Source organism: Panthera onca, chromosome F2 (genome assembly GCF_046562875.1).
Source record: "Panthera onca isolate mPanOnc1 chromosome F2, mPanOnc1 haplotype 2, whole genome shotgun sequence".
Taxonomy (NCBI): domain Eukaryota; kingdom Metazoa; phylum Chordata; class Mammalia; order Carnivora; family Felidae; genus Panthera; species Panthera onca.
The window spans coordinates 13111523-13124129 of record NC_138356.1 but is presented as its reverse complement, the minus strand read 5'-3'; the positions used below and the strand labels follow the sequence as shown (position 1 = coordinate 13124129).

Sequence of the window (12607 nt, the reverse complement as noted above, 5' to 3'; positions counted from 1 at the left end):
GTTGTGTTAGGTTGGAAGAATTTTCTCTGTCCTTCACGGTCCTTCTAGCCAGAATAAGAATCAAATTTGGCATGAGGCAGATTAACAGGAGAAAATCAAATTTAATTTTGTACCAATGGGGGATCCATACAGACATGGAAATTGTGGACAGTCAGTAGGTCATTTTGAACTAAGGAGAAGCGGGTAGGGATCTGGGACTTCCAAGGGAAGGAATGCAATTCAGGAGAAGATGAAAAAGAGTAAATGTTTGGTAAACAAATGTTTGCCATTTGAAACAATGGGACATACAGAACTTTGATCAAACAGGCCTTGCTAGGTTCCTCCATGTCTACTTGCCTACTTCATATCATGACGTAGTTAGTTATCTATGGGGGTAGCTCTCTTCCTGGAGCAGGTCCTCTAACCAAATCCTTTACAGCAGCTGTCAGGGAGGTACAGAGCTTTTCCTGAATCTTCTGGGCTTTGATGGCTTTTTGTTTGAAGAAGTCTTCATGCCAAAGTGGCCCATCTTGGGGCAGCCTGCCCTTGGCCCCTGCAGTTGTGCTAGTATTCTGCCATTTGTGTTCTAAATTGCTGAGTATACTGAAAAATAAGGATGGAATGAGACATGAGAATTAAGTATCAGTGTTCTCTATACTTTTTCAGGGAGGATTGGCTTGCGTATATACCTTTTTCTTTGTCTTATCTTTTTCCTCTGTCCCCTCCACTATTGTCCATTGATGCTTTCTGGATTAGACCTTCTTTTTTAAAGCAAGCTACTCTCAGTTCTCTTCTTGGTTGCTTATGGTTTGCTGATTTTTTTTTTAATAGTTGATATGCCTAAGTTACAGACTGACATTGTCCTACCCCCTTCCAGAATGTCTTGATTCATTCATGCTTACATATGTCTGGAAACATTTGTCAAGGACTTTCTCTGTAGGACAAGCCATGGGCTAAATGCTGGAAATAAGTTGCAAGTAAATTCTTTTCTCACACGAATTAACAATCCAGCAAAGGTTGGGGAGTCTTGGTAGGAAGAGAGAGGGGGTGAGCGTGCACAAACTAAATATACAACCAACTAAACACAGCCTGAAAAGTTTACTATTTCTAGAAACAAAATGCTATAAGAGCACAGAAGAGAAGGATTTTTTTTTTTGCGTGATGAAGTCTTAGATGACTAAATAGAGGAATGGCATTTAAACTAGGTCTTAAATGTTGAAGTGCAGAGTATTCCTTGGTAGAAATAGAGGGAAGTGTTTTCCAGACAAAGAAAACACCATGAGAAGAGTCACAGAGGTGTCGAAGTTCATGCCATATTTGAGAGGCTACATAAAGGAAATCTAAAACGCTTTACAGTACAGAACAGGAGAGGAAAACAGAAACCAGGGGACAGTTTGCAAAAGGCAGTAAACTTAGTTCAAGGAAACACAACTGTGAAATAGCTCAAGATGGACATTATTTCCCTTGAACAAATGAAGCATTTGGGGGGTTTTGACTTAGCAGGAGAAATTCTCGTTTTTTTTCTCCCTGTGTCTCAGAGTTCAGTTAATTGAAGTTCCTTAATTAGCATACAAAATTGTATCAAAAGCAAAATGGAAGCCCAGGGCAGGAGCAGATACCATGGCCTTCAGTGCAAGTAAGACACATGGCATCTGGAATCCCTTGTCCAGGTCGGGGTAGGGAGTTACGGTTGTATACTTTGTGTCTTGCATATTTTCAAGAGCCCAATTCTTGCTGTGCCAGTGCCATTTTTTTTAAAAAATTTTTTTGATGTTTTTATTTTATTTTTGAGACAGAGAGAGACAGAGCACGAGCTGGGGAGGGGCAGAGAAATAGAGACAGAATCCAAAGCAGGCTCCAGGCTCCGAGCTGTCAGCACAAAGCCCGACGCGGGGCTCAAACTCACAGACCGTGAGATCATGACCTGAGCTGAAGTTGGACGCTTAACCGACTGAGCCACCCAGGCGCCCCCCCACTGCCGTTTTACAGTTGGGGTGTACATCCTCTCTCAACAAAACTTATACTCCCTTAACATGCACTTTGGGCCTCTGCTGGTTCTTAAAGCAGGCTCAGCATCACTAAGGCTAGATCCTCAAATGTGGGAAGAGAGCAAGTCAGTGCCCAGAGTCCCTGAACAATATCTCTGCCTTCAGCTTCCCATAATAAGAGCATTCACATAGATGGTACCAAACGCTACCATCCAAACAGAAGGAGATGCTTGGCCTTTCGCTTCCAAGAAAAATAACTCATGATGAAGGTCCAAGTCCCCAGTTGTAAATGAATTACAAAACAGATCCTCTTTCCTCTGCCCAGAATAATGCTACCACTACCTGGGTATACTTGAATTCTAAGTTTCCCCAGGAAAATTTCTCTTTTGCCTCCCAAATAGATTAGCACCACTCCCGATCCATCCTTAAACTCATTCCTCTGAAGGTTAATTATCCATTTACATCCTTCTTCTCAATACGACAGTGGCCTCCTTGAGAAGATTTCTGTTGAATTCCCAGCACCTAGCAACAGTCCTTGGAACACAGTGGGATTTTAGCAAATAGTTGGAAGAATGAACCAGTCAGTGAAGAAAGTTGGTCTCCATCCAGAGACCTTGGGCTCTGTCCATTGTGTTCAAACACTGAAGCACTGCATTTTGATGTAGTTCAAGAGTAGTCAAAAATTCCTTGATGTTGTTTTGTTTGTTTTTAAAGAGTAGAATGCTTTGAGGGTGGAATGAACACTAAGAAAGATGTGAGCAATCAGGATTAAAAAAAGTAGCTGGGTATTAAACAGGAAGAATATATAGATGTCACCAAAGGCCTCATTAGGTCTGGAGGAGCATTTTTTCCTTCTCCTTTTCCTTTTCTTTTCTTTTCTTTCTTTTTTTTTTTTTTTACAAGGAGAAGCCTCTGAATTATGGTTGAGTTTGCATTACCTCCCAATAGATTCATGGCAAGGAGGGGTCTCAAAATCAGATTCAATTTTATTTTTACTTTTACAAGTATTATATTTCCATGCCCAAATGCTTTTCATACTGTTGTACATAAAGTAAGAATCCTTACTGAGAATCACTTAGATTGTCTCTTCCTTGTAACGTTTTTATGAAGGCCATGTTGAGACATAATTTACACGTGGTTAGGTCCAAACCATATATATCCCAGTGTGCAGGGATGAGCTTTGACATATGTATAGACGTCTAGATACAGTCCATCTACCACAGTTAAGATACACAATGCTGTAACCCCCAAATTATCTTGTACCCTTTGTAGTCAACCTTTTTACCCATTCCCAGCCTCTGGAATCACTTACCTGTTTTCTTTCCTCGCAGTTTTCCCTTTTCCAAAATGCTGTATAAAGGGAATCATCCAACCAGTAGCCATTTGAATTTGGCCTCTTTTCCTTAACGTGATACATTTGAGGTGCATTATGCATATTATGGCTTAGTATGGAGCAGTAGTCCGTTGTATCACTATGCCACAGATGGTCCACTCCCAGGTGGATGGACATTTGGTTTTCTGTACTCTTTGGCTGTTCTGAGCAATGGTGCAGTGAACATACACATGCAAGGCTTTGTGTGGACATATGTTTGCATTTCTCTTGGCTAGGTAACCAGGATCAGGAGTGCTAACATGATATTCTCGGGAACTTCACTTTTTATTTTGTATGTTCAGGGATCCATGGGTGTATTTGAACAGCGGAAGACATGGACAGAAATATCCTTGGGACAGTGTAGAGCATGGAGACAGACTGGAAACAGGGAGACTGGCTAGGAAATTGTTGCTTTTCTACCTACCATGTGGAGACATTGCCATTTCCATCACTCCGTTTTAATGGAGTAGTTTTAGAACACAAATCTAATACAAAGGTTCTGTGTCTGTTTTTCTTGGTGGTCAAATTCTACCCAGGCACCATAATATAAAAACATCATCATTTGTGGGCCAAGTAGAAATGAAAAGGGAATCAACATTAATTTTTATGTAATCTGAGGGCTTTTTTCATACTCTTTATTATTCTTTTATTTTTCTTCTTTTCTTCTTTTTTCTTACCATTTCAGCCATGGCATGGCAGGGGAACTAAGAATTTGAAATGCAACTGAAATGCACTTTTTTCCTTCTTAGTGCTTTTGGAAGAAGATAAAATACTTGCAATGGCCGTGATTATTTTTACACAAAGTTTAATATAGCATAAATAGCTTCCTTCCAAACCGTTTGTTTTTAAATCCGCGTTCAACAAAATTCACAATTCATTCCAGTACCTTCTAGGTCTACTCTGAAAGATTAACTTGATTTCAATCAACTGAAAATTAAAAGCACAGGATTTCTGGGGCATCTGGGTGGTTCATTTCGTTAAGCGTCTGACTTAAGCTCAGGTCATGATCTCATGGTCTGTGAGTTCGAGCCCCGCGTCGGGCTCTGTGCTGATGGCTCGGAGCCTGGAGCCTGCTTCGGATTCTGTGTCTCCCTCTCTCTCTGACCCTCCCCCACTCATGCTCTCTCTCTGTCTCGAAAATAAATAAACATTAAAAAATTTTTTTTTAAAGCACAGGATTTCCAAGTTCAAAGAGACCTGAGCACAACCAGCCCAAGTGACTCATTGGTAGATGAGAGAACATTGAGGCCAAAAGCACCTGACAGCCTGGTTCCATCACTGACCACGAGTGCTCCTTGTCGTTTCTGTGGCTTGGCTCTGTGCCTCCCCATCACAAGAAGGAGGAGATCTGTCTGTGTTTTTGAGAGTCGGGAAAATTGCCTTAGACTTCTCATACATTTAAAAATAAAAATAGCCATGATGGGATGAGACTTGAATTTCAAAGAGAGGCGAAATAGGAACTATTACGTTTGAAGATACGTGAAAAGAAATATGTTAAGGTTTTTAATATTTTGTCTATTTTTTTGTGATAATATTGAAATATTTTGACATTGAGATACTTACAGCTTAGCTGTTTAACAAGCATATTATGTTGGATGTCCTGAGCTGGCAGTAGTTTATTTTTCTTCTTCTAGATAAGTCTCGTGTTAACTTTATAAAACGGGAGACAGAGGTGGGAAAACCAGTGACGCCAGCAATAATATACTCTAGTCGGGTACACCCTGGGCTTTCTTGGTCCCACTGGCATTCTGCCAACAGACACTTCTGCAAAACCAAAATGAACAATTGAGAGACGTGAGTCAGTGCTGAGACGACAAGATAGTAGCTCACCACCGTGAATTCTGATCTCGGTCACACGTCAGTTTATTTTCCATATCCTTAGCGCACATGCTAACGTATAGTGACACACAGCTGGAAATGCCCTTTATTCCCTATTTTGTCCATCTCTGCTTTAGCCGCTTATATTTTTTAACACTAGGGGTCCTGATGGGGAGCCTGCGTGGCTCAGTCGGTGAAGCGTCCGACTTCGGCTCAGGTCATGATCTCACCATTTGTGAGTTCGAGCCCCGCATCGGGCTCTGTGCTGACAGCTTGGAGTCTGGAGCTTGTTTCAGATTCTGTGTCTCCCTCTCTCTCTCTCTCTGTCCCTCTCCCACTCCCACTCTCTCTTCCTCTCTCTCTCTCTCAAAAATAAAATAAATGTTTAAAAAAATTATTTAAAAAACCAATAGGGGTCCTGAGGGTTCAGGGAGGGGGAAGAGAAAGATGGAATAAACAAATAAAAGAGCATAACATTTTTTTTTAATGCATAAGGAAGGAAATAAAGGAAAGATGATCAGAGTGTCAGCTTTTTTGCTGATGAAGCCTGAATTGAAGGATGGGCAGGATGAGCAGGAACAATGGGTTTATTAGTAATACACCCCAGAATCAGACGTAACTGCCCACTTCCGGCAGCATGGAACAGGCCTGGTTCCCCCACGTGGTCGGCTCAGATGTGCCCTTGGGAGGAAGAGAAGGGATGGGACTGAGTCACCCGAGTTTGTCATATCCCCCAACCCAGTGAGCAGATAAGTCACACCATCTCCCCTGTGGGGAGAGGCAAGAGGCTAAGAGGCTTTAGGAAGTGTCCTTCCCTTTGGAAACCATTTGAGTGGAAACCATCCTTCCCATGTGGATGAGCGAGGGGAGGCGTCAAGGGACTAACCCTTTCGGAACCTCAGTGACATGCCCGTGAAGTTAAATTCCCTATGGGTGGGAGGTCGAGAGGATACAAGGAGATATACGTAAAGCACCCAGTGTGGAGGCCAGCCCAGAGTGAATGCTAAAAATAAAACAGTAGCGATTCCATTCAGTCTTTCTTTGGACAAATCCACGCGCTCCTCCTTTGCCGTTTTATTTGCCACCTCTAGCCGGTTTTGTGGTTTGGACAACCAGATGGATACGGCGCTATCCCCTGAAAGAGGGCAGACGTGACAAGAACAGATTAGTGAGCAACAGTGCCTTCGATTTCTTAGGTGCTGAGCTTGAGACATCAGTGTCACGAATCACAGGCACGTGGATTTGTGATTTTTGTACTGCCAAAGAGGGGCGGCGCCTGGGCGGCTTAGGCAGCTGAGCGTCTGGCTCTTGATTTCAGCTCAGGTCGTGATCTCGCGGTTCATGAGATGGAGCCCCAGGTCAGGCTCTGCGCTGACGGTGTGGAGCTTGCTTGGGGTTCTCTCTCTCCCTCTCTCTCTCTGCCGTTCCCCTGTTCATGCTGTCTCTCTCTCACTCTCTCTCTCAACATAAATAAATAAACATGAAAAAAATTTTAAAAAAAAGAAACTTAAACTAGTTAATTTGTAGTTCCATTTGGAAATTAAACTGTTAACGAAAGCCCAGTATAGGGCTGAAGACTGACCCTGAAGACAGCATCCCAGGGACCAGCAGGGGGCAGGAGCCAGAGAGGAGCTGGGGGGGAAATGCAGAGTCCAGAGAAGCACGAGGAAAACTAGGAAGACGGACAACACAGAACGAAGTCAAGGAGAGGGATCGTTTCAGGAAGGAGGGAAGAGTCAGCCGTGCCAGGTGCTGAAAGAAGTCAGGAGAAAAAGGAACACAAGGATTGGCAGAGAAGGCCGTAGGCATTACTGGCTGTCAGATATGGAGCACCTTAATGCATGCCAGGCACTGTGCTGTATGTTCATGTGCAATTTTGACTTAATTCTCAGAAACAATATCCCCATTTTACAGATTAGGGAAGTAAGAGCCAGAAAAGTTTTGGTACCAGCTTGGCTCAGGTCACAGAGCACGGAAATCACAGAGTTGGGACTCAGACCCCCTGCCTTCTGACTCTTAACCGCTGAGCTCCCCTTCCTTCCAGAAGACTTGCTTTTGCCCTGTGTTGGGTGAGGAAACCAGAGCACTGTGAGTTGAGGGGGCCATGCGTGAGGGGTGAGGAAGAAAGGATGGCAAGTAGACGAGGGTAGCCCGACGTTTGTCCTGGCTGGTGTTGGTTTGCTTTAAGACGATGAAGACTTCAGCATTGTTAAATGACAAGAGATGCTTGGAATAGAGCCAGCGAGTGAGGAGACAACTAGAAGGTGCAGAAGGCCGAGGACAGGTGTGTGTGCGCGGAGGGGCGGGATCTTAAAAAGGAGAGCCCCTCCTCCTCTGTGACAGGAGAGAGGCAATTGGATGTGTAGGTTCAGTGTCAGAACATTAGAGAAGTTCTCTTCTGTCCTCATTTCCTCATTCTGTCTCCTCCCCCTATGCCACTACCAACCCCCTTCTCTATCTGGAACATCCCACTTACCCTTCAAGGTCCCGCCCTCGTCACTCTCCTGAGCCCACAGGACGGTCTGCCGTAGGCTTCCAGGGACCACGCGGCCTCCATCCACCCCGCAGGCACCGCCAGGTGTGCACCAGCAGGACTCGTCCCCCTCCTGCTGGATGTGACTTTATGCTAAGTGAGCATGAATCAATTTAGTCTGCATCTAAGACAGGGTGCCTTGTCTTGATCTCAGGGTTGTGAGTTCAAGCCCGCATTGGGCTCCACGCTGGGCACAAAGTTTAAAAAAAAAAAATCTTAAAATAGTACAAGTCATATAGGAGAAGGGCCATGAGAGAGAGAGATGCAGGGTGCTGTGGACTCTAAGCCAGAGGGGAAATGACATGAGGGAGGCAGAACTGAGCACTTATGTGAGTGACGCCTGGAGAAACCTTACGGAGAGTGTAGTTTAGAGCTGATTGTTGCAGGATGAGCGTATTTTCAACTGACAAAGGTGAAAAATGGGCCGTTTTACTTAGAGAAAGTAGTGTCCGAAATGGCACAGAGCTGATTTGGGGAAGACAGGGTGGTCCTGTTTGGCTGAAGTATGGAATATGGCTGGAGTGGTATCCACGATGCAATGGAAGAACCTTGAGCACTAGACTATGAAATTCTGTTAGCGTTGGCTCCCTTGAGATTTCCCACTGGCTTTCCCATTTTTATCTTTATCTGCTCAGAAACATTGCAGAAATATTCAAAAGCTCTTTTAAGCAGTCTTTTGCACTTAGCCCAAAAGTTGACAATAAGAGTTCATAAATCACACCTCCCATTTTTTTTTTTTTTTTTTTTTAATTTTTTCAACGTTTTTTTTTTTATTTATTTTTGGGACAGAGAGAGACAGAGCATGAACGGGGGAGGGGCAGAGAGAGAGGGAGACACAGAATCGGAAGCAAGCTCCAGGCTCCAAGCCATCAGCCGAGAGCCTGACGCGGGGCTCGAACTCACAGACCGCGAGATCGTGACCTGGCTGAAGTCGGACGCTTAACCGACTGCGCCACCCAGGCGCCCCCACACCTCCCATTTTTATTCTGGAAACCAGGCCAGTATCCCTCGCGAGTTTCAGGATGCCAGTACCCACCCAGTCTCCCAGGAACACCTGTGACCGTCGAAGTAAGGGCGCGGGTACCTGCCTTGGCAGCTACTGACTGTGTCGTGCTAGGGATGGGGGTGGGAAGAGGTGAGCCGGGAGTGGGTTTGCTCCTGCAGCTGTAGGTTTCTCATTACTTGTAAATCACTATTCTTAATAATTATTTCTAGACAAAAAAAAAAATACAAAATAAAACCTCTTTTGTCTTTCAGTTAAGAAAAAGAAGCCTAAACTATTAAATAAATTTGATAAGACTATTAAAGCTGAACTTGACGCTGCAGAAAAACTTCGTAAAAGGGTATGTTGATGTTTTTGTCTGGTGGAGAAATGTGCAATGAAGATAAATGCAGGCATTACTCTTGAATTGTTAAAATGATAATAATAATAATAATAATAATAATAATAATAATAACAACAACAATAGAAACAGCCCTTGAATAGAGTGGATTTTTCCCCAAGAACATCAGCATTCCATGTGAAATGAGTCAAGTAGAAGGAAGAATCATGGCTGGATGACCAAATAGAAGTAGAACTAACATTGAAGTCGGCTAACCTGAGGTCAGCCTCCCTCCACCACTTGCTAGTTGTGTGGCTTTGGACAGAACACTTGGCCATTCTGAGCCTCAGTTTCCTTATTTAAAAAAAGGAGAATAGTAAGTACTCTTTCTACAAGTTTTTGATTGGGTAGCATCTCAATGCAAAAAGAAAGTAAGTTAGTCCAGTACTCTTAGGGTAGTTACTGTTAAGTGAAATGACACTGGGTTTAACATTCTTCTCACTTGGGGTTAATCCCATGCACCTGCAGTTTTCAGGGAGACTATTATGTGGTTTGTGTTGTTACCCGTTAATTTGAAATACTACTTGCGTTTGTTTCTGGATATTGCAGTTAAAAAAAGAAGTTGACACTAGATTGAAGTTACTTGTTCTCTTAGTCATATTCTTCATCTAATTATCATGTCAAACACTTATAATAATGCATTTAATAACACCTTCACTTAATCATCTACTTGTTTGCCGTGGAAATTGCTCTTTCTCTACTCTGTACATGAATTAGACTTTGCGTAATGATTTAGTTGCGTAAACATTTAGTTTTCCTGTAAATGCTTTTTTTTATCAAGTAGACATTGGTGGCAAAGATAGGACAGGGGGATTGTAAGTAAATAAGCAACGACAAAAGCACACACGTTAGGAACTGAAGTGGGACAAGAATGTGCTTCCCACATGTTTATCGGAACCATACCAGTAAGCACGGAGACTTCTGTCTAGTATTAGACAAGGTTCCCAAGCCAAGGAGGGCTTACCCTCCTTAGCAGCTGATAAACATGTAGTCACGTCAGAGAATATCGCGGCCAAATTGTTGTTCACTGCCCTTAAGTTTAACTGCTGGAATGATTTCTGAGTCTGTCTTGTGTAGCTTTTATAAGAGGAAGCCCTCTACTATTTGTAGGAAATTTGCATTTCTTAATAGAAATGAAGTGGGAATCTTCTTTTTTCTGTCACTTTCTTTGGCATCCTCCACTTGCTCTTTGCTAAATGCCACGTGTGAAAATGTGGGGTGTCTATTTCACAGGTGACTTTTGGGATAAAGGACAAAGGAACAACTTTAGAGAAGGGTTTTTATGTAATTCTAATGAACGGTAAAGAGCTCAGTTACCAAGGGGCAGATACATCAATGGGACATAAAAGTGCTGGAACAGTCCGTGGGGTATTCTCTGGTTCTTGCTTATTTGGAGAAATTATCATTCATTCCTCCAGAAGCACCCTGAATTTCTAACAGACTAAATAAAGGAGGAAGAAATAGCTACAGTCCTTGCTTCTGAAATAGCAGGGATCCATATTATTGGCTGCATTATCAGCGTAATTTTTTAAGGTTATTTTTATGGCTGATATTTCAAATGATGCGACTGGACGTGCTGGAGTAGCCCATGCTGAGGTATGTCCTAGACGGAGGAGGTCCAGTCTAGCTTTGAGCGCTATGCTACATGAAAGTATGAGGTCACTTTATTTTTCCATCCAAAGTGCATAGATCAGATCGTATTTCAATCATCTATTTTTCAAAAGTATTGCTTAAAATACTTCTATTTTTCAGAAGTATGTATTGCTTGAAACTCTTCCTTATCCCTAGAAAAAAAGAATTTGAAGTGCTATACTGAAAGATTCTTTTATTTGCTGGAGTCACTTACTGTTACTGTATTTTAACTGAAAAAAGAGAGGGAAAATGGAAAACGTAATAAGGCCGGGGTAAGTAAGGCCAGCACATGAAAGCTTACATCCCAGGCTCTAAATGGTGCTTGGGATGAATGAAGTACACTGTAGGCAGAAGACACGGGGAATAGCATCGTCCTGTAAGATTAATGGTGTTCATCAGAGTAGCTGTCCTCTACCAAGTCCGGAGAGAAACGTTCTGCTGTGGATCTTCATAAAGGGTACACTGATGGATGGCACAGCTTCCCCCCTAACATCACACCAGCGGATTCTACAACACATCTGTGTGTGTGTGTGGCCGGGGGGGGGGGGGGGGTGTCTTAATGTCCTTCAGCATGGCCCATTGGCCTCATGCCAGCACAGCGGGGCCCAAGTACGAGTCTCTCCAATGAACTGGCTTTGGTCCTGGGAGAAAATGTAAGCTATGTTGAAAGAGATGATTTTTAGGCAGTTCTTCACAAGCATTGTGTCTTGCTTTTGAGTTTTTAAATAAGAAATGCATAATAGTGTTAGGAGATTCTGGGGAAGGGAAATTCTTTCAGACCGAAAGCAAACACGTTTACTTTGTCAACCCTTAGCAAGGCAACACCGTCTCTGTCTTAAGGGGATCGCAAGGATGCCTAGGTCAAGCCAAATATTCCATTATTTTTATAACCTTGATGACCAATTAAGGGAGTGTCTAGAAGGGACAAAATACTTTAGCAAATTTGTTATGAAGATTGTTATTTCTATCGTTATTTCTGTTTTAAAGCGTAATGGTGCATTTAGCATGATTTTCATAAAAATAGCCTCAACATTTGCAATTTGAGTTACATAATGCATGAGGTAAAGCTAAAAATAGTCCCCCCAAAAGATACCCACGTCCTAATCCCTGGATCTTATATTTAGAGAAAGGGTCTTTGCAGATATGAGTAAGTTAAGGATCTTGAACTGGGGAGATTATTCTGGGTTATCCAGTTGGGCCCCAAATGCAACCACATGTGTCTTTATAAGAGAGAGGCAGAGGGAAATTGAATACAGACGACATAGGAGACAGAGAGGAGAAGGCAATGTGAAAACTGAAGTAAAGACTGGAGTAATGCATCCACAGTCAAGAAAGGCTGTCGGGAGGCAAGGAACAGATTCTCCCCCAGAGCCTCTGGAGGAAACGTGGCTCTAACAACATCTCAATTTCAGCCCAGTGAAACTAATTTTGGACTTCTGTTCTCCACAGCACTGAGGAATAAATTTCTGTTGTTTCAGTCATCAAGTTTCTGGTAATTTGTTACAGCAGCTATAGAGAACTAATCCAGATTTTGGTGCTGGACAGTGGGTTGCTCCTGTCGCAGATACTTAAAAATGTGAAAGTGGCTTTGGAGAATTGGGTTAGGAGTAGAGGCTGAAAGAATTTTGAGAGGCATGAGAGCAAAAGCCTGGATTGCCTGAAGCAGACTGTTGGTAGAAATATGCATGCGAAAGCTGCTTCTGGCGAGGGCTCTCAGAGGAAGTGAGGAGCACCTTAGAGAAAGGTTTATTGATAATCTTTGAGAATGCACATTATGGTTGCAAACAGCATGTTGACAGAGATGTTAAAGGCCCTTCTGGCCAGAGCCCAGAAGGAAATGAGGAACAGGTCCCTGAAACTGGAGGAAAGGCAGTCCTCGCTAGAGAGTAGCAGGAAGCTTAAC

General features: G+C 43.0%; 1 protein-coding gene across 7 annotated transcripts in view; it reads left to right on the top strand.

Annotated features, from left to right (window-relative positions):
* Window positions 1–12607, top strand: part of ASPH (aspartate beta-hydroxylase) — a 222074-nt gene that overhangs the window by 139174 nt on the left and 70293 nt on the right. For all 7 annotated transcript variants that reach the window (XM_060610597.2, XM_060610603.2, XM_060610599.2 and 4 more), the window contains one exon: window positions 8948–9033. In XM_060610597.2, the coding sequence (XP_060466580.1) occupies window positions 8948–9033 (86 nt within the window). The remainder of the gene's footprint in view (window positions 1–8947; window positions 9034–12607) is intronic.